Consider the following 21,349-nt stretch of genomic DNA (forward strand, 5'->3'; position numbering starts at 1 on the left):
GTGAATAATGACAAAATTTATTGTTGGTAATAAATATACAATTAAGTAAGCTATTTGTACAAGCTATTCAATTTTATGACATAAGATTTTCAAGATTTATACATCCTATTACTTTTCTAAATCAAAATTTTTATTACACAAAACTCTACTATTCAATCATATCTCAAACCCTACAATTTTAAAAAAATTCTAGAGAAAACATCATACATCACTTTCATACTACTCTCGCAAAAAAGTAAAAAAAAAAACGCATCACTTTGAAACATGTCACACATTTTCAATTCCATTTCTTAAGTGGAAATTAACTGTAATAAGAAATTAAAATAACTTAACTCGTCTTTCTTCTTTCTCTCTCCTCTCCTCCTGTTTTCTCTCTCCAGAATCTCTCACTCCAGAATAGCAGCAGCATCACTCGCCCTAGATTTCTCACCATTTCTAGGGTTTTTTCCGATGCTCTAATTTCATCTCAATTTCCACCAATTTCTACCTTAATTTATCGTTTTTTCTTCTAATTCCATCGAAATTTCGTTAATTTTGATGAACAAGTTCGTGATTCAATTCGGTTCGATTTGGTTTCACTTTAATGGCGAATTTCAGCTTTTCGATGGTTCAATTTTTACTCTTCTTGCTCTTCTCAAACCCTAGATTTTTTCCTTGTCTAGCATCTTCATCGTTAAATGGTGGTGCTGAATCTAGCTTAGTTTAATTTATTATATATATACATATATATTGCTACTGTAATGTCGAGTTTTCGTTGTTGGATGATACTACTGTTGCTACTGTTTTTGTTAAACCCTGGATTTCTGTCTCCGGTAGTATATGCTTCTTTGTTTACGGATGATATTGATGTTGAATCGAGTTTATTGTTATTCCATCATGATTATTCGCCACCTTCGCCGCCTCCGCCTCCGCCGCATCCCCCCACAGTATCATGTGAGGGGGATCTAGAAGGTGTTGGTACTTTGGATACTACTTGTCAGATTATATCTGATTTGAATCTTACTGAGAGTGTGTATATACAAGGGATGGGCAATTTTTTCATCCTCCCTAATGTAAAAGTGAACTGTTCTACAGTTCCTGGGTGTGAGATTGCTATCAATATTACGGGTAATTTCAGCTTAGGGGAGAACTCTACTATTATTGCTGGTACTTTTGATTTAGCTTCCTGGAATGCAACATTTGGTGAGGGGTCAGTGATAAATACTACAGGATTAGCTGGTGATCCCCCGTCTCAGACGAGTGGCTCACCTGCTGATCTGGATGGGTCGGGTGGGGGCCATGGTGGGCGAGGTGCGGGTTGTGTGATGGATGATTCTAAGAGCCCCGAGGATGTTTGGGGTGGGGATACTTATTCTTGGTCGTCATTGGATCAGCCTTGGAGTTACGGGAGTAAGGGAGGGACTACGAGTAAGGAAACAGATTACGGTGGGGGAGGAGGTGGGAGGATTAGGCTTCATGTGAAGGAGTATCTTGTGGTCAATGCACAGGTTTTGGCTGATGGTGGCGAGGGAGGAAACAAAGGTGGTGGCGGTTCTGGTGGGAGCATCCACATCATGGCTTACAAGATGTAAATTTTCTCAACTCTTCTTTTAAGCCATATTTCCTTTCAATCATTTTTCTTGTTAGGTTTGTGTTGTGTGATTGCTTTTGAGTACGATCCTACGATACATTTTCCCAGTAGTTTCATCTATTTCTTGCAGATCATATTTCTTGTGTTTAGTTGGTATTGCACTTAACGTTTATATTTACCAACGAATTGATTAGGGATACTTGACGATATCCCTTTACATGTCTTCCTTTTTAGTTCTATTAGTAGCTATAATACAATAATACATACAAGTCTCATGCAACTTCAATCTCTTTATTCTATTTTATATAGCTGCTATGTAATTGTCTATGAGGATTGTGATGTTAAAAACAAACGGTTCAATCTATTATCAGTTATGGCATTAGTTTATGTTTGATTCAATCAGGTGAGTTGCTGTTGGCCTATATTTTTAAAGTCAAATTGGGCAGTGGTGTGTACTCCTATGAAAGATCTGCCTTTCGATTAGCAATAGTCCTGACTTACTAGTTAGTCCAAAATGTATGACTAAAATGTTAGGTATGCAGCTCTAGAATTTTCTTACTTTTATCTTAGGTGGTTCAAATTACTCTCTCAAAATATGATGCCTAAGGCATATGTTTGTTATTTGTTAATCCTTTATGCTTTCAATTTTTGCTACTTAATAAGTTCTTATATGCAAGAGATCTTTGCTCGAACGTGTGAGTCTAGCATATGTAGATTGTATGCAACGATGGACGATTTGGTAGGGGTAATAAATTGCGGGTGGTGGTAAAAAATTTACATGGAAGTTTGGGTAAGAAAGTCAAATGCGAATGTGAGAATGTCCATGGTTTGAAATACAAACCTCAAAGTGTGTTTTTCTTCATAAATCGCCCTTACCACTTTCTTGTCCTCATCTTACTTGTATTAGGCAAAACGAGTTCAAATAAATTCTAATAAGTTAGTTCAAGGCTACTAAGTTTTCAGAGGTTTAGTTTAGATCATTTAAATTCAGGTGATTTAAGTTCAAATTCAATAAGTTTAGTTTATGAGTGCTAAGAAGTTAAGACAAGGGGAATCAAGTGAAGGAGAATACACTCCGCCAACACTGTCCTTTGAAGTAGTGATAGATGGTAATGGAAAGTGAGATATTTGGGTTGACAGGCATTACCATAGACGTTGGCATGTGAATTTCCTTACAAGATAAAACACTAATTAATTTCCGTTACTGCCTTTTATCACCAGTTGTCAAATGGGCCTTAAGGTGGGATGAAGAATTACAAATAAGTCCTGCATGAATAGTCAAAGGAGATGTTCAGGGAACTATGACAGCACTAGTTCATTTGTGATTGTCTTTGCTTGGGAACCCTATCCGGTTAAACTTGCTCTTACCTTTTCTCTGGCCACACAATTTGTTAAGAAATCTATCAAATCAGGAGCGTTTTTCTGTTTGTGTATAGGTATAATGAACTTAATTTATTGCTAAAGGTATTTTGAGTGCAACCTTACAAGGATGTCTGGTGTTGTTCAATTATTGTTATAAGCATTCAAGAACATTAAACACCTTGAGCCGAATCACACTAGTCACATGCAAGAAAGGCTAGACTTTGGTGAGGACACATTTGAAAGAAGATAAGTTGAGTTGTACACAAGATGTTAAGGAAGATGATTAGGGGATATTAAAACAGAGATTGTGAGTTGGGAAACATTTATGCTAGGGAATTGTCAAGTAATAAATTAATGCTTGAGTGCCAATCAATCATACTCCAAGGAACTTGCTGCTCTGCACTTATAAGTCTACCAGGTCATGAGAAAGTCAATGCTAATTATATAATTTAGGAGTTTCAAACTTCTAAGGAGTTATAACTTCTAAATCTAGGTATTACGCTTGATGATTATCTGCTATGATAGTTCTGAACTAGATGATTGCTTTAGACAAGTGAATGAGTTTGATATTGGTGGAATCTATGGTGCAGTGAGATGATTTAGAGATAGAATTAAGGCAAATGTACAAGGACCTTAAATGATCTTATTGTTGTGGTTCTGGGTTTGTCCATGTTGACTTGCGCCAAATGACAAATTATGATTTGGATTTCTTCTATTGATCTCTTTTGTGTTTAAAGTGTTAAATACTATTGGTTTCTTATTAAGATATTTTCTTCATAGAGTTTAGATCGCAATGTTGAAGGCTAGGTGTAGAACTTGTGATCTTTTTACCAAATTGGCTTAAGGTTGATTCTTGTCCAATATGCCCAAATTTTCCTTTCAACAAGAAGGCTTGATTAATTTATGCAAATAATTCATTGCTCTTGAGTCTTGAACGTTCAAACGCTATAAAAGTTAAGCCTTAGATGCATCTTGTAATAATAGAAGATTTAATATTTAAGTTACTTAGCCACGTGACAAAATCATGTATATAAGAGATGGAGAAGAAAATGAGACGATCAAAGTTTCTACTTTTTATTCATCTTAAGTACTTAGCATTTGATACTGACTCTTGATCAAGGGTAGGAATCTGTACTTTTTTTTTTTTGCAAGAGGGTAGGAATTTGTACTTAGCACTTTAGTTTTCATCCAACTTCTATTATTTGGATCCACATATTTGTATAATAAAAGGACAATATAAAAAGGGGGAATTTGAAGAGAAAGATATGCGATATATGCTCAAGAATGGGCGTAGTGATAATTATTTCAATGAGATTTTGCTAACAAGTTAAGTTACAATGTGTGGTTGTGTCTTTGTAATGTGAAAGGACATGTAAGTCATTTAAGGAGCATTCTCTTTACCTGAAAAAAATTAAGTTTGAAGAAAAATATGGTGGGAAGTTCCAATAATTTCAGATTAGTTCAGGTAAGTTCCAATATGTCAAGAGATGTGTTCCAATAAGTTTGCATAAGTTTAAATAATTCAGGTAAGCTCTGTTTGGCAAAATGCGTACCCGCGTTTCCATGCTTAAGCAACATGTTCATCCATAAAAAATAAATGCCGAATTTGGTGTATAGATTTGTAGATACATATTGGAAGCTGTACATCTTTCTAGACATTTAATAGGGTATGAATTAAAAGAATCTATGTGTCGGTTTTATTGATATAGAAAAGGATATGGTTGCTTACCAAGTGAATTGCATAGTTAGAGGGTAAGACTGTTTTGAGAATGTTAAGCAAATGTGCATTTACATTTCATGTCGATTTTTCTGAAGGATTAGCTTTTAACCCCTTTCTTTTGGTCATCGTCGTGAATGAGCTCACAAAAAATACTTCTAGGGGACAATTTTGCACCAATAACATGGCAATCCTTCTTAATAGCAAAGTTAGATAAGAAAAAAGGTGTCAGTAGATGAGCTGTAAGAGATGCAAACTGTTTTGGTTTCTAAGCTGATAAGAACTGTTTTTTCCTATATTGAAGTTAGTGTTTCACATATGTGGGCCCAAGTGCTCCAAATAATGGGGAGATCAATGACGAAATTGTGCTTTGTGTCAGTGTGGGGTGTTTAAATAGACATGCGGCAAACAGTGGTGCTAAAAGTCATGAGTGAGTCTCTGAGTCCATTGTGTAATTATTAGGCTGGCTATCCCCTGTGGGGATAAGTGTTGACTACGATATTGTTCCTCCAAGTCAAATCTTTATTGCTTGTGTTTGGCAATTAGCGGATTGCAAGAGAGGTCTGTATCCTATTAGTTTCTAGAAGTTCAGAATTTAGAAAATTTGAGATTTAAATGACTAATTTTATCCAATAGTTGCCTGCTTCAATTTTCTTATTCAATATTTGTCAAAATATGTCCTTATATGTCATTTTTAGGCCATCAAATAAACAACTATTAGTTATCTTTTGAGTCTTACCAAATTTTATCACGAAAATTATGGGTTGAAAATCAGCTAGTAGAATCACCTCAAGAGCTAAGAACAATCCGCTAATTAGCTTATGGGTATGGTGGAGAAGCATATGCTTGTTAAGTGTGCAACCGCACCGGAAGAGATAAAATTAGAAATGCTACACAGGCAGTAAGAGACGATTTAGGGGTGGCTTTTATTGAGGATTGAATGTAAAGGAATGTTAAGATGTAGAAGCATGTTAGGAGATGGCATATGAACACGTGAGGAGAAGCGCGAAAATCATTATGAGGGATGTAATAGGATCGAGGTGTAGTCAGGAGTCAAGACCTAAACAACTACGGAATGCAAGTCTAGGAAACCATGGTGTGTTGGCAGGTTAGAAGTCTTATAGCCAATGGCAAAGACAGAGTTAGGTGATATGCAAGATTTTTTCTCTCCCTTTTCCTCTCTCGATGCATCTTTTTCCCATGCATCTTTTGCGTGTCATGTTACCCAAAATGGTATGGAGTTAGAAGTCTCTTTTGCTTTACCCTTACTATTTGTTTTCAATTTTATTCTTTTCATTTCCCCAACCAAGCTAAGTTGCCTGTATCTTTGATATTATTGCTGATTATTTTATGTATTAACACAATGACTACTGCTACTGTCATTATACTAATGCTTTATTAAAAATATTGACCGTTATCTATTTTTATTAATACCATTTTTCATGTTTTGCCTTGCTTATCTCCGAAAGAGAAAGAAAAGCTGTTCAGTTCATACCTAATATTTCTTGTGGGACTTTCGGTAACAACTTGTCAAATAGTCTTTGATGACTTGTAAGGCTTAGGCTGTATTTGTTTAGACCTTCCTAGACCCTACCTCAGTTTTAAGATAACTATTGATAGAAATGGAAAGAGATGGAATTGAGGTTCCTTTGCTAAAATTAAATTGTAATTTCGTATTTTTATAAGCAAAGGTGATACACGTACCCCAGGCTTCCTGCACTGCTCAGATTGACAGTCTCCCCTCCAGTCCCAAGAAATAGATGGAATAAGGAAAACTACTCAGCATATGATTTGTGGTTCAGAATCCGTTTCTAACATTAAGATTTATATGGATTGGTGTGTTGTATTTACTCATGCCTTTGGTTTTCTTCTCTTTCTTGTGATTGTTGGTGAAGCTGACCTAACATTGAAATCATAATTAACCTACAAGAGATATGTGGTTATCTGTGATGGAACTCATTTCTGGTTGTTGGATGGTACCAAATTTTGATTATAAGTAATATCAGGTGATGGTCCATATCGATCTCTTTTTGTGGTTTATGCATAAAGTTAGACATGGGTGGCACATGGTTGTCGTCCCCTTATTGGATTTCCTCTCATTTCTTCTATTCTGGTGGCTAGGAGTTATATTAATGTTAGTTATGTGCTTTCTGTATTGAAGTTGTATTATGTTGATTTGCAAATGTGTAATTTGTGGGGGTGCTTTTGCTGATAAGCAGGTCAGGAGATGGTATGGTAAGTGCATGTGGGGGTAATGGTTTTGGTGGTGGAGGCGGTGGGAGAGTTTCCATTGATGTTTTCAGTTGGCATGATGAGCCAAAAAGTTTTTCTCATGGTGAGAAGATCTGATACTTCCTTATCTCTATTTAACTCTTGTTTCATAGCAATTCATTTCCATCGTGTTGATTGATATCTTTTTTTGTTTCAGATCTTTATTAATTTTTTAAGTTCTAATCTATTCCCTGCTGAGGCTTTAGATCTATGTACCTTTTGTGCTTGCTGTTGCAATAGCTGTTTCAGTTAATCTTTACCTGCAAAATAGTAGCTGCTTCACATTAATTTAAGTTAAGGAATTGAGAATCCGGATTTGGAATTTTCTACCTGATTTAGAAATTGATGCACATGAGGCTCTGTGTTCTTGAACTCCCTTTTTCTTTTCTGTTCATGTGTGTTTGCTGGAAGACTGTAGTTGGAAGAAGATTTTTGCAAGGCAGGTTTAATCCCACTAAAACCCTCACAAAATGGGGTGTGAAATCAGTAAATTTGCTAAATTCTTGGTATATTCCAAGAGATAAGAAGACATTTGAACCCCTTTAAAGAAAAGGCAAAGGTAGAATTAGAGTATATAGCTTTCATATCATTAAATGAAATTAAGTCACCAATTCATCATCCTATTCCTATATGAAGCTCAGATAATATCCTTGTAAACCTCCAGATTCTAACTACATATTCAAACAAAATTGCAAAGTCTGTGGCTTTCCTATCATTATCCCAAAGTAATTTGTCCTGAAACAAATATCATTATCCTTATTCTTGTGCCAACAAACTCTAACAAGACAAGACTACACATTACAAGAAACTGACTCGATAGAGAAGAAGAGCAAAATAAACAAATCTTACCACCCTAAATTTATGCTTTCTGGTTGTACTGCAAAGATTTTCTTTTATAACATGAAGGTCACCTTTTATGTTCTTTCTGATGATATCTGTCATGCAAATGATTATTGAAAGTTGAAGTATTGATGCCTATGTTATTATTGCATGCAGGTGGAATTAGTTACGGATGCTCAGACAATGCAGGTGCTGCTGGGACTCTTTATGATGCCGTTCCTCGCAGCCTTATTATTAGTAATCACAATCGTTCTACACAAACAAACACCTTGCTAATGGATTTTCCTAATCAGCCTCTTTGGACCAATGTTTATGTGCGAAACCGTGCGAAGGCATCAGTTCCATTGCTTTGGAGTCGGGTGCAGGTCAGTTAGGTTTCTGGAAGTCTGAAGCACTAGTGTTTCAGATCTCCACCCTGGTCAATTTATTTATTCTAGTAACACCCCTATATACAGTTTTATAGATAGTAAAAAGAATGAATGAGAAGATAAAAGATGAACTAGGTGAACGTGAATCATGTTTGATAAATATAATGCTGTTAGTAGGATTGTTTCTTACTCAGTGTTTTCACTCCTGCTTTTGATTTCCACTTTTGGGGGATGAAGCAGTTTTCTCCAACCTGATCATGCTTTTTTTATGTAACAAAAGCTCTCGTTTGTTACCTCAGCCCTTAGATACATGTCATAGGGTCTTTCTCTTAGATTTCTGCTTGTGGTGTTAATGTGTGAAGAAATTTCATGTTATACTTTGTAGGTTCAAGGCCAAATTAAACTTGAGGCTGGTGGAGAATTGAGCTTTGGGCTGGCACATTTCGCTACGTCAGAGTTTGAACTATTGGCTGAGGAATTGTTGATGAGTGATTCTGTGATCAAGGTATTTGTTATTTCAGACTTTCTGGTTTCATCAAGGAGTTGATTCATTTAATGAAATGTCAAGTTATAAACATCGTGTCAAATTTATTGCCCAATCTAATAGCTGTTTCTTATGCTTTCTTAAGAGAAGCGTCAAACAGTACTCTTCAACAAGTCCAGAATGAACTTCTTTAGCTAGCTTTAGAAAATGGGTAATCTGATATAGCAAGTTTCTAAGTGCTTTCCATTGTGGTACACGGGTTGGTAGCTCATGCATGATAGAAAGAGGCTGTAATTTATAACCTTGTAGGGTAAAGTGACACGGTTTTTAGTTATATGAAGGCATGGACCTAGATGGTCAAACTCCTTGTCTTTTTGGATTGGGATTTGGGTTATTCGATGCGTGCTATACTAGATATTTTACCTATGTAGCTTGGAGACAGAAGATGGAAATGTGTAATCTTTTGAAACACTGTTTTCATACGATTAGCAAACTTTGGAATGCAAAATGTAGAGGATTAAATAACTATTGTTGCATAGAAATCTGTTGTAGTTTTGTTTATTACCGACAAAAGATGTATATAATTGGGCATAGACTATAGAGTTAGCTAAGAGATTTTTAGTTGGGAAAATATCATTTGTGACTGAAGATCATTGAGGCAGGAAACTCGCTGGTTTTTCAAAGAAATTTTTGTCCTCTCAAGTTTTGGAAATGGGAAACATGATCTTCATGAGAGTTTCCATGCTTTATAGATTTTAGATTTTTTTAGTGTTTATTGATTTACACATTCTTACTTCCACTTCTGTAGTTCTGTAAGTAAGGTTTTCTTTTTCCATAATGCAAAGCGATGGCCTTCGGGTTTATTTTTACCAAGAGAGTCGATTCTCTGGTTGCTTCTTATCGTATTATGTCTTTTCCTAGATGGTAGTTTAAATTCTTGCTACTTTTATGACCTCTCACTAGTTTTTTTAGGCTTCGTAACTTGGTTATTCAATTTTGCAAACGATTACTAGGTGAATGATCCATATTGATGTTGGATTTCCTTTTCCTAGAGTATAGATTTATGAATAGTTTGATGTCTCTGGCTTTTGAGTTCACTAATTATTGGCTGTGTCCTTTACGTGGTAGAGTGAATAACTTATTATTGTATTCTCGTTCATCTAATTTTCCTTTTGAATCATGTCATATGTTAATTGCATTTTGCTTGATGCTTAATTATGTACAGGTGTATGGCGCACTTCGTATGTCTGTGAAAATGTTTTTGATGTGGAATTCTCAATTACTAGTAGATGGTGGCGGAGATATCACAGTTGCGACATCCTTGCTGGAGGCCAGTAATCTACTGGTTCTAAGGGTATACTCTTGGCATGTTTTTTTTTTCCTGGTATTTGTCAATATTTATTCATTTATTGCATTTTTTACCCTTATTGATTTGCCAGGAATCATCCTCCATACACTCTAATGCGAACTTGGGAGTTCACGGACAAGGTCTGTTGAATTTGACAGGTCCTGGTGATGTGATTGAGGCACAGCGTCTGGTGCTTTCTTTATTTTATGGCATCCATGTAAGTGACAAGTTCCCCCAACGCGACCCTTCTATACCTTTAGGTGCATTTCTTAAAAGTCACTCCTTTTAAAACACTCATGCTGGGGAGTAGTCTAAGTTAGCATACATCTCTTGAAAGGTGTATAGTTGCTTCAAAAACATATATTTCTGTTGAAGTTTCGCATTATTGGTCAAGCTTTATGATTTACTTTTTGTAACCTTCTCCTGTGTTATCGGGACGAACCGGAATACAGATCCATTTGAACTTGGATATGAATATGGGTCTGATTCTTCCCTTCACTTGGTGATCTGGCTCAGCAAACTGTCCATATTCAATGGGTTACACTCTAATAGCATGAAAGGCACCAAAATTAAGGAACTTATTAGATCTTGGGTTTGTGGGGTGCATTCACAACGTGTCATTTGAATGCAAGATCTACTAGTTTAATTTTTCTTTGAGGGATTTTGGTTAGAGGATATAGCATTTTGGAAGGTGTATTTCCTGTCGTTGTCTGGGGTAAATTTCTGTTGCTGCAGTTTTCCCTGTTAACAGTTGCTGCAAGTTTGCTGTCTCTGTTTCTGTGGGTTGATGTCTTAGCTGGCTTTTGGTTTTGGGGGGCGGGAATTTGTCTTGTAGGTGTCATCTCTGAAATATTTCAAAGTTGTTGAATTTGCAAATGATAACGGTAGGCAAATTTGTCTGTTATTGTGCTTTTATAAATCTTGCAGCTTTAAAGGAACAGAGAAATTTGTGTTGTTTGCTGCTAGAGAGGAGTTCTGTTGAAATATTTATTGGTCTTCATCTTTTTTGCACTTAACAATACCATTGAAGAAATGCCACCTTTTAGCAAATTTTTCTGTACCTTAGGCTTATGGTCCATTGATATGTTAGATTTTATTTTGTTGTGCAATGAGTACTATCTCATTTATGGGGTTCTCGCTTTTTTTCATTTTGTAGATCGGGCCAGGATCAATTTTGCGTGGTCCATTGAAGAATGCAAAGAAAGATGACATGTATGTTTTGGTGAACATTATTGTTTCTGTTTAACATGTTACCGCATTATTATGGCATCAAAGAGGTTTATTCTTTTTGTCTTGCAGGACGCCGAGGCTTTATTGTCATCGCAATGACTGTCCTATGGAATTGCTGCATCCCCCTGAAGATTGCAATGTCAATTCATCGTTGTCCTTCACTCTCCAGGTCTGTTTTTTAAATGTAACCTATTGATAAGTACCAGAAATAATTAAATGTTTATTCTAACTCACTCTGAGGAGTTTTGACAGGTATGCAGAGTTGAAGACGTAAATGTTGAAGGCACAATTCAAGGATCAGTTATTCATTTTCATAGAGCCAGGACTATAGATGTAGGCGCATCTGGAATGATAAGTGCATCTGGCTTGGGTACGCATTTTTTTAATTTTTTTGGCTAGCTCAGATGTTACATTTATTTGTATCTGGCTGATAGTACCTTATAGAGATTAGAGATGGAGACGAGATCAACAAGCTATCGCCTTTAGTTGTATCTCTCGTTCCAGAATTTGTGGGTTCTTTGCTCACTCTATGGGAGGCTTTATCCTTTAAGCCTTATACCCCCCCTTTCCAGAAGTTTTGTATCATCCCTTCCCTGTATTTTGTTCTTGTCTATGCTGTAATGGGAGAATGTGTCATATACCCAGTCAAGTTTTATGTTTATTTTGCGTGATTTTTTTTTTCTGTAATTGTACAGGGTGCACAGGTGGAATTGGCCGGGGAAAGGTTCTTGGTGATGGGCTAAGTGGTGGTGGTGGTCATGGTGGCAATGGCGGGGTTGGATGTCATGGTGGTACTTGTGTTGAGGGTGGGACATCATATGGAAGCACTTATTTACCATGTGAACTTGGCAGTGGAAGCGGAAATGAGAGCTTAACTGGTTCGACTGCTGGTGGTGGTATTGTTGGTAAGTCGTACAAGCTCAGGGAAAAGCTTCTGACTTGCTTGATTCATTACCTAGAGCTTTTCTCCCCAGCTAGGGGCAACCAAAGCCTAATGCAACTGTTATCTTTACTTCTGTAATATTATCTTAGCATTGCACCAATTGTTTTGTTGTTGCTTGATATAAATTGACATCATCCTTCTAAATTCATATGATATGAACTTCCAATTGAGTTTAAAGCAAGTTGTATTTGTTTCCTCACTCTTTGAGTGGCATGGAAGATGGCTTATAGCTGAATGTCATTGCTATCTATGTACTTCTCGAAAATTCTCTTTAATCCAATTGTCCTTGTGTTGTAGTTATGGGTTCCATGGAGCATCCATTGTCAAGCCTTTCTGTTGAGGGCTCACTGAAAGCTGATGGAGGAAGCTATCAAGATGGCAGTAGCAAAGATTACACTGTTTTTGACAGCCTTGGTGGAGGCCTTGGAGGTGGATCTGGTGGCACTGTTCTTTTATTCTTGAGGACATTGACTATTGGCGATAATGCCACCCTTTCTAGTGTAGGTGGCGGTGGTGGTCCACTGGGTGGTGGTGGTGGTGCTGGTGGCAGGGTCCATTTTCACTGGTCTGAAATTCCTACAGGTGACCTTTATCAGCCGATTGCCAGTGTTAGAGGAAGAATAATCACTGGGTTTGTATTAACTTCGAACTTTGATTAATTTTATTTAGCATGCAGTGTTTTGTTATTGTATTGTCATGTCTTGTGAGTGCTGTGAGCCTGTGAATTAAAACTAGTGCATGTAATAATTAAATCCTCACTTGCTATTCATTGATGCACCTGATTCAAAAAGCAACAGCCCTGGTTTTGTAATCTGGCATTTTACTTTGTCATACTGTTTATTCATATCTGGTTTGATTTGTAGTTGGGATATTCCTCTGGGATGAGCTCTAACTTTTTGGCATGGATAGTATAAGTTTCTGAGTTTTTATGTCAAAATCATATGTTGAAACACCACATTTTCCCCTACTCCATTCCGCTTGGATGAGCTGTAACTTCTTGGCATGGATAGTAGAAGCTTCTGAGTTTTGATGTCAAATTCATATGTTGAAACACCGCAATCTCCCCTACTCCACACCCCACCCCCTCAAAACAAAAAAGAAATAATTTGTGGTAAAGAGTGTCAGTCTCAAATATGAGTATGTGTTTGCATAATGAGACTTTTTTGCTCCCTCCCTCTTTCTCTCTCTCTCTCTCTCTCGAGATGGGACTGCTGTCTCTTTTAGTTGGTGTTTATGTGTGTCACTGTGTGTAAAATGTATGAGAGTTCCATGAATTATAGTGCCCTTTTTTTGCTTTTCCAGTGACATTTTGATGTAATTGCTTTATGGCAGGGGAGGATCAGGTGGTAATGAAGGTGGGGCTGGAGAAAATGGAACAGTGACAGGAAAAGTTTGTCCAAGAGGCCTCTACGGCACCTTTTGCAAGGTGAGTAAGGATGTAACTTTTATTGCGATTTGTTTTTTATATCAATCTAATTGGTATTACTTTTATCTGTAAGATGCTTAGACAAGTGGCTGCTGGGTCACTCACCATCAATCTCGTATCGAAGGCTTATCACATTGCTAATAGAGAAGTAAATAAGAGATGCTCACAGTACTAGCTAAATATCATTGGACCCTTTTCCTGAACCTGGAGATGAAACTTCTAAGATGGATAGAATCGCTTCTATGGTGGAACTCTAGTTTCTGTTATTCTCTGCACTTTAATTTTTCTGATCTTAAATTAATGGGATAAAGGGAATCTCTAGCTAAGTTCAGCTCTAAAGTCACATGGTAGACGTACATATATATTTTTGATTTGATGTTCGATTGGGTAGCAAACCTTTTTTTTTGGAGCTTTAAGGACTGTTTATACTCTGAATTTTGCAGATGAAAAATTGGGTTCTTTTGGCCTGATAAAATAATGACATTTCTTATAAGCTGTCTGTTTATTTAAGGGAAACAACTGAAACTCTGGTCCTTCAAATTATCTTATGTTTCACCCATGGTATACATAAATTATTATGGCTGATATTCTTAGTTTTTTTGAGAAAACTATTGGATGCTTCAAAAGTTCGAACAGCAAACAACAATTGGATCCAAAGCATAGGTCGGCTGAATTCGAAATAGATTCTCTCTCTCCACTCAGCCTATCCGACTCCGTATTTTCCTCAATCCCAATAGACTCATATCACTCTTTATTATCCGCATCCAAGTTCTCTTAGGTCTTTCTGTACCCCTCGCAATCCCATGAATTCACCATTCTTCCAGCCTCTTAACCGGTACATTACTTCTATACAACACTTATCTTCCTCAATCCTAAATAGACTCCTATCACTCTAATCATCCCCATCCGAGTTCCTTAGGTCTTCCCTTACCCGTCACAATCCCAAGTTCCCAACATTTCACGACTCTCCAAGCCTCCTAACAGGTACATCACTTGGTCTCTGTATCACATGGCTAAAAAGATTCTCCCTCATCTTATTCTTAAGAAGTGTAACCCGCAGTTTCTCCTAATTGCCTAATTCCCCTCGTTCACCTTTCAATTACGACAACTACCTACCTGTTCTTTAACCTCCTTGCCACAAGAAAATACTGAGTTGCATTTACCCCACTACAGAATGTCCTTGAATGATATCCCACTTTAACCCTGTGTCATGCCAAAAATGAATTCATATGACTGGGGAAAAACTAGATGGTCTCTTGCTCTTCTTTCCAACTTCGGTAACCCAATCCTCCATGAACCCTATCAATATCATAGTGACTAGCCCTCACATGTGCATATAGGTCAACGTGCCCCCTTTTGTTAGTTCGTGCTTAAGTAGGGTTATATTCAGAGGATGGATTCAATTCAGGCTATCTACTCTTTCGGCTTCATGTCGTGTTCATCCATCCGTGTTGGGTTTGGACGTGTTATTTTCTGGTTCTGGTGATGTTTGGTTGGAGTCATTATTTGGCCCGAGCAAGTTTTGTTTGGATCAAACCTGGTTTGAGGATGGATTCAATTCAGGCTATCTATTCTTTCGGCTTCATGTCGTGTTCAGTTCCATCTGTGTTGGGTTTGGACGTGTTATTTTCTGGTTCTGGTGATGTTTGGTTGGAGTCATTATATGGCCCGAGCAAGTTTTGTTTGGATCAAACCTGGTTTGAGTCAATTCTCAATCATATCAAGTTTTGTTCTGTTTATTTCTGATCTGAGTCAAAGTCCGAGCCATATTCAGATCGAAATCAGAGTCTAAGTCATAGCAAGAGTTGTTTATTGTTTTGCATCTCTTTTTTGGTCCAATCGGGCCGGGTGACAGCTCTAAACATAACCTCCTTTATCCTGGCAGTAAGTGACTCAGTGGTGGAGTTTATTGGTTGCTTCGGCGACTGTGCTTGAGTTTTTTTGTTTTTGTTTCAATGTGCCATCTCTGTGTTTCTTAGTGAGACGTCTTACCATCTCCTCAAGCTAAATATATCATTGGTCTTGGTACTAGGCTGATATGGCACTTACACATTGTTTGGATAGGAAGTAATATAGAGAAAGGGAAAGAAGGAAAAGGGAGGGGAACAAGTTCCTTTATTTGGATAAGAGATTGGGGGAAGGGAGGAGAGGGAGAGAAAGGATCCATTTTCCCTCCCTCTTTAATAAACATCATCCCTCCCTAATGGGAGAGATTTGGAGGGAAAATATAGCTTCATCTTCCCCCTACCTTTTGTTTCCCTTCCCTTTCCTCTATCCCTCCCCTTCCTTTCCCTCATATATTGCTATCCAAACAATGTGTTAAGAAATGGAATTGCTTCTAGTCCATTTAACATTTTTATTTACAGGAATGCCCCCCTGGTACCTACAAAGATGTCATTGGATCTGATGAATCCCTGTGCCATCATTGTCCGACACTGGAGCTTTCCCACCGTGCCATTTACATTAGTGTCAGAGGTACTTTTAAGTTGTGCTTAAAATGTGTTGAGTTTTACAGTACCTGTGCTGAAAGGTCTGTGTATCATGGAATTTTCTATGTGATGTGTTCTTGTTTTTATTCAAGATATTTGTTAGGATTATTTCTCACTTTCAAGCCACTTGGTAAACACAATAGGGGATGTAAATGCTTAAGAGATGCTAGCATCTTTAATGAATGCTACGCTTCTTATAGGTGGCGTCACTGAAGCTCCGTGTCCATACAAGTGTATTTCAGACAGATATCATATGCCACACTGCTATACGGCCCTTGAGGAGCTGATCTATACATTTGGAGGACCTTGGTGGTTTGGTCTTATTCTAGTGGGCCTCTTAATCTTATTGGCTATTGTGCTCAGTGTGGCACGTATGAGGTTTGTTGGGGTTGATGAATTACCAGGTCCTGCTCCAACTCAACATGGCTCTCAGATAGACCACTCTTTCCCATTCTTGGAGTCACTTAATGAGGTGCGTACTCCTTCGTTTTTGTTTTATTTGTTAGAGGGGTGGGGATTGGGTGTAGCTCTCCTCTTTTATAGGACATGTTTCGGTATGAGACTTGATGGACGTGATCTTCAAGTTACCTCCAATAATCTATGCTTGCTGTTTCTTCTTGTAGGTCCTGGAAACAAATAGAGCTGAGGAGTCTCAGAGCCATGTTCACAGAATGCATTTAATGGGCCCAAACACATTTGCTGAACCTTGGCACCTCCCTCACTCACCACCAGAACAATTAAAAGAGATTGTGTAAGTACATTATTTCCAGCCATCAGATATTCTAAAGCTGGGGAAGGGCCATGTAAGGCCCAAGGAAAAGTGATGGCGTGGTGGGACCAGGCCAATTTTCTAGTTGGGCGTGTGTGTCTATGCATGCTTTTTTGGCAGGCCTGTTTGTGATTTTATGTCTATATCTTTTTTGTTTAAACACTAACGGGCCAAAACGTGTATGAGCCCCCCCTTGCTTGGGCTGTTTTTCAAAATGACGTCCATGCACGACCCGTGCCTCTGGTGCTGTACTTGTGTTAGGCCTTCCTATCATGTCCCATGCCCAGCTCTAAACTATTCATATCAGCTGATTATCCTAAGGTGCCTTACCTGTTTAATAGTACATAAACTTTAATGCAAATTATTAGCCTCTATTGTTATATGTCTGCAGGTATGAGGGTGCATTTAATAGATTTGTAGACGAGGTTAATCTTCTAGCAACATATCAATGGTGGGAGGGATCAGTGTATAGTATACTTGGTGTGTTAGCATATCCATTGGCATGGTCTTGGCTCCAATGGCGACGCAGGATCAAATTGCAGCGACTTCGTGAGTTTGTTCGATCAGAATATGATCATGCGTGCTTACGATCTTGTCGTTCACGTGCCCTTTATGAAGGAATCAAGGTTAAGATCTATACCCAATTCTACTTTTCTTTTTCTTTTGGAGGTTTAGGAATATTGTGTATTGTGTAGTTGCCTGTTTCACTTTTGTTCGCCAACTTATATTAGATCTTCCTGTATGAATGACACTTCTTCTTTAAGTACTGTGATCTGCTTGCTGATGTTAATGCTATCTTTTTCCCATGATGTTGTACGCAATTAAGATATTGATCTGTCAAAATAAAGGGACGATATACTGCATAGTTTTGTTGTTTAAGTTGCCAATAGATATTTGTAAACATGACTCTGAAGAAATCATTGACTGTTGTTTGAGTAAAGAATCAGAAGTGAGATTGGTATAGCTGCTTGCAAATCAATTGTCACTTTCAGATGTTATTTTTCTCCTTGTATGGGTATATGCATTAGGTTTGTACCTTGAGAAAACATGTCGCTCTCTGTGTTGATCTTGTAAAATTGAACGTTGGTTACCTGATCGGAATCACATGAACGAAACTGTACAAGAAAGAAATTACACTACTTGATTTTGATCTAAACTGAAAATGACCTGACCTGAAAGTTAAAGTGACTAATGTCTGATTAATCTATTTTATATAGTTAAATTGACAGTACACACGAATATAATCTGGAAGTTTTTTTTTAACGGTAAGATAAATATCCCTTGCAAGGGGTGGGGTGTTTTTTTTTTTTTTTTTTTTTGGGGGGGGGGGGTGGTTGGGGATCCCACTTTGCAAGGGGAAAGAATCGAACCCTTATCACAAGGGTGGAAAGAGGGCCTCCAACCAACTAGGCCAATCTTGATTCTTACAAATACTATCTGAAAGTAACCTGTGCTGCTATATGCTGGAACAGAACAACAGCATTCACCCGTTGGCAATTATTTTATTGATTTAAGCTGAATATTATGTGTATAAAGTTTGAGCTATTGCTTGTATCTTTTAACCCCTCATTCTAATAATAGGTTGCAGCTACTCCTGATCTGATGCTGGCGTATGTGGATTGTTTCCTTGGCGGTGATGAGAAAAGGAGTGATCTCCCTCCTCGTCTACATCAAAGATTTCCTTTGGCTATACATTTTGGTGGTGATGGAAGTTACATGGCACCCTTCACCCTTCACAGTGACAATATTCTTACTAGCCTCATGAGTCAGGTAAGCTGTTATACAATCAAGTCTGAGGATTAATTATTATTATTATGCTATGTTTTCCTTAATGTTGATTGTGTGTTTCTGTGGTCTTTTCGGGTGTATCCACTTCAGTCTGTGCCGCCAACCACTTGGTACCGTCTGGTGGCTGGTCTTAATGCGCATCTACGCTTGGTTCGTCGTGGATGCTTAAGGAAAACTTTCCGACCTGTTATCAGGTGGTTTGAAAGTCATGCTAACCCGGTGCTGAAGAATTATGGTTTACGTATTGACCTAGCTTGGTTTCAAGCCACAACTTGTGGTTATTGTCAGTATGGTCTCTTGGTGTATGCTGCTGATGAGAACATTGAGTCTCTATCCACTGAGTGCCAAGATGGGAGAATGCGAGCTGAGCAACCTCCAAGGTATTTTGCCGGTTTATTCCTTTTCTATTCTAATTTCCTTGTATATGCTTCTTGGTCTTTTTCGTTCTGGAGTTGGTCTTAATGAATTTTTCTGATCTCAACAGTATCTGTGGAGGGAATTCATCAATAAACCACTGGGAAGATGCCCTCTTGGACCATGTTAGTAAGAGGAGTGAATATTTGATAAGGCAGAAGAGGTCATATGGAGCAATTCTGGACAACAATAATATACGTGATCTGGAAGAAAAGAAAGATATTTTCTTTCCCTTCTCTCTCATTCTTCATAATACTAAGCCTGTGGGGCACCAGGTAATTGATTGTGCTGATTGGTTTTGAATTTAACTATGCCAATCCAAAGTATTTAATGGGATCCTCTGTGGACAACTTATTAACACACATTCACACTTTTGTTTCTATTGGCCCTCTTGCAGGATCTTGTTGGTTTGGTCATCTCCATATTACTGTTGGGGGATTTCAGTCTAGTGCTGCTTACTTTACTCCAGCTGTATTCAGTATCGATGGTGGATGTCTTTCTTGTTTTGTTCATTTTACCACTGGGTATTCTTCTTCCATTTCCCGCTGGAATTAATGCTCTGTTTAGTCATGGTCCTCGGCGTTCAGCTGGTCTTGCACGTCTGTATGCTCTGTGGAACATCACCTCTCTGGTCAACGTTGTAAGTGAAAATTATCCATCTCTTTTGCTTAATTTACAACTAGAGTTGAATTGCGACTTCCAAACTTCAATTTATTTATGCCTGGAAAAGTATAGGGTTAAGTTGATGCTTCAAAGTAGTAGAAGTTCATGTCTGGTCGGATCCTTTCCAGTGTGCAAATCAGCGGAATTGAGACTGAATTTTACCTTGTTTTGTTTTCAACTCAGGTGGTTGCATTTATTTGTGGTTATGTTCACTACAAGTCTCAAGCATCACGAAGCAAACTGATACCTTATCTGCAGCCATGGGGCATGTAAGTCTACCTTTGACCACTGGATAGTTTGTTCTCACTGGTCTTGTAATAGCAGGTAATTGTGGTTGCATGCCTATGCCTCATGATGTTTTCCGTTTTGCAGGGATGAAAGTGAATGGTGGATTTTTCCAGTGGGATTGCTTTTGTGTAAATGTCTTCAGTCCCGACTGATCAATTGGCATGTTGCAAATTTGGAGATACAGGATCGCTCATTGTATAGTTCTGACTTTGACGTATTTTGGCAGTCATAAGTCATAACATCAATTTTTCTGTCTCTTGCCCGAGTATTTAGATTTTTTGTATGTTGTTCTTGGGCGACGATGAGAGAAACAAAGAACTTATAAGGGAAAAGGAAAAAAAATAGAAAAAGAAAACAACAGGAGTAAAAGAAATTATTAGGCCTAGGGTAAATGCCATTCTTTTGTGTAGCTGATCTTTTGTGTAGTCTTTTGTATCTCATTTTGTATATAATAGGTACATATGTGCTTCGCTTTTTGGCCATGTATCATTCTTCCTGACATAAAATTGGATGTTTGACAAATGTACCATATTTAACAAAATACTTGTGATTCATCTTGTCTCGGTTTTAAGACTTGTTCAATAGATGGTGATCAGAATTTAGGATTGATCTCGTCTCAGGACTTTTTAACAATATGCACAATACGCTCACTGCTGTCTTATACTTTTAGTTCTGATAGTTGAGGATTTTGTACTACCAACAGGGATGGCCACGATTATGCATTTTGAGCAGTTATTTGCTTTAATATTCCCAAGAGCATTTGCACCAATAACAATGAAAAGGGCCAGTTTACCTGAGAGTAGGAATGACTTCTGAAATATCATGTAATCTTTAAATTTTGGGAAATTTGCGACTTAACATTTTATAATTGTCCTTTTTTTCAATAAACCATCTTATAGAACTTTTTTGGCATTAAATCGCCTTTTATTAACTATTTTTTTGCGATGTGGAAACACCTATTGGATTTCAATATTGATTTCACGTTTTTAATCATTGACGAGCACATACAAGTCATAACTCATTTAATGCCTCAAAGTCTTTCTTTTACCTTTCAAATTTCACTTCATTTTCGTTTTCGGTTCTCTTCGAAATCTCTGGAAAAAGTTAATGTGGGGAAACAAGGGAGAAATAAAACGAATTTAAGAGATTTACCAGGTTACGTGACTTGCACATCTAAAGTCTGTGCCAAAAAGGTGAAATCAATGTTAGAATCTGAATAATTATTTCATCTCATATTTTTTTTTTTTCCCGATAAAAGGTGAATTAGGGCCTATTTTTTTTATAAGGTGCTTTCTCACAATGGCACTTATAAGGTGATTGCCAAATTATCCTTAAATTTTAATCAGTCATATTCCGAGGCGTATTGTATACATGGTATG

At 37.6% G+C, this 21,349-nt stretch overlaps 1 protein-coding gene across 2 annotated transcripts; it reads left to right on the plus strand.

Annotated features, from left to right (window-relative positions):
- Positions 1-115: 115 nt before the first annotated feature.
- On the plus strand, positions 116-20,524 carry LOC104886031 (uncharacterized). 2 transcript variants are annotated; one of them, XM_010670593.4, is made up of 22 exons: positions 116-1,567; positions 6,869-6,984; positions 7,917-8,125; positions 8,514-8,633; positions 9,838-9,966; positions 10,052-10,177; positions 11,117-11,172; positions 11,260-11,359; positions 11,443-11,560; positions 11,886-12,095; positions 12,431-12,764; positions 13,466-13,559; positions 15,926-16,034; positions 16,249-16,520; positions 16,672-16,799; positions 17,209-17,443; positions 18,399-18,587; positions 18,696-18,985; positions 19,090-19,294; positions 19,417-19,659; positions 19,866-19,951; positions 20,055-20,524. In XM_010670593.4, exons 1-22 carry the CDS (start codon positions 741-743, stop codon positions 20,200-20,202), a joined length of 4,344 nt encoding a protein of 1,447 aa, XP_010668895.2. In that variant the 5' UTR covers positions 116-740; the 3' UTR covers positions 20,203-20,524. The 2 variants fall into 2 exon arrangements, with proteins under 2 accessions (XP_010668895.2, XP_057248652.1); XM_057392669.1 differs by lacking the exon at positions 6,869-6,984 and having other exon boundaries at positions 1,439-1,567.
- The last annotated feature ends 825 nt before the right edge of the window (positions 20,525-21,349 follow it).

This window comes from Beta vulgaris, chromosome 2 (genome assembly GCF_026745355.1).
Source record: "Beta vulgaris subsp. vulgaris cultivar EL10 chromosome 2, EL10.2, whole genome shotgun sequence".
NCBI lineage: Eukaryota > Viridiplantae > Streptophyta > Magnoliopsida > Caryophyllales > Amaranthaceae > Beta > Beta vulgaris.

Bases quoted from the DNA above. Each gene is read 5' to 3' on its own strand.
- LOC104886031 (XM_010670593.4), top strand. From the start codon at position 741: ATGTCGAGTTTTCGTTGTTGGATGATACTACTGTTGCTACTGTTTTTG. The intron at 13,560-15,925 runs GTGAGTAAGGAT...TTTTATTTACAG, and splicing joins TCTACGGCACCTTTTGCAAG to GAATGCCCCCCTGGTACCTA. The intron at 16,800-17,208 runs GTAAGTACATTA...ATATGTCTGCAG, and splicing joins GAACAATTAAAAGAGATTGT to GTATGAGGGTGCATTTAATA.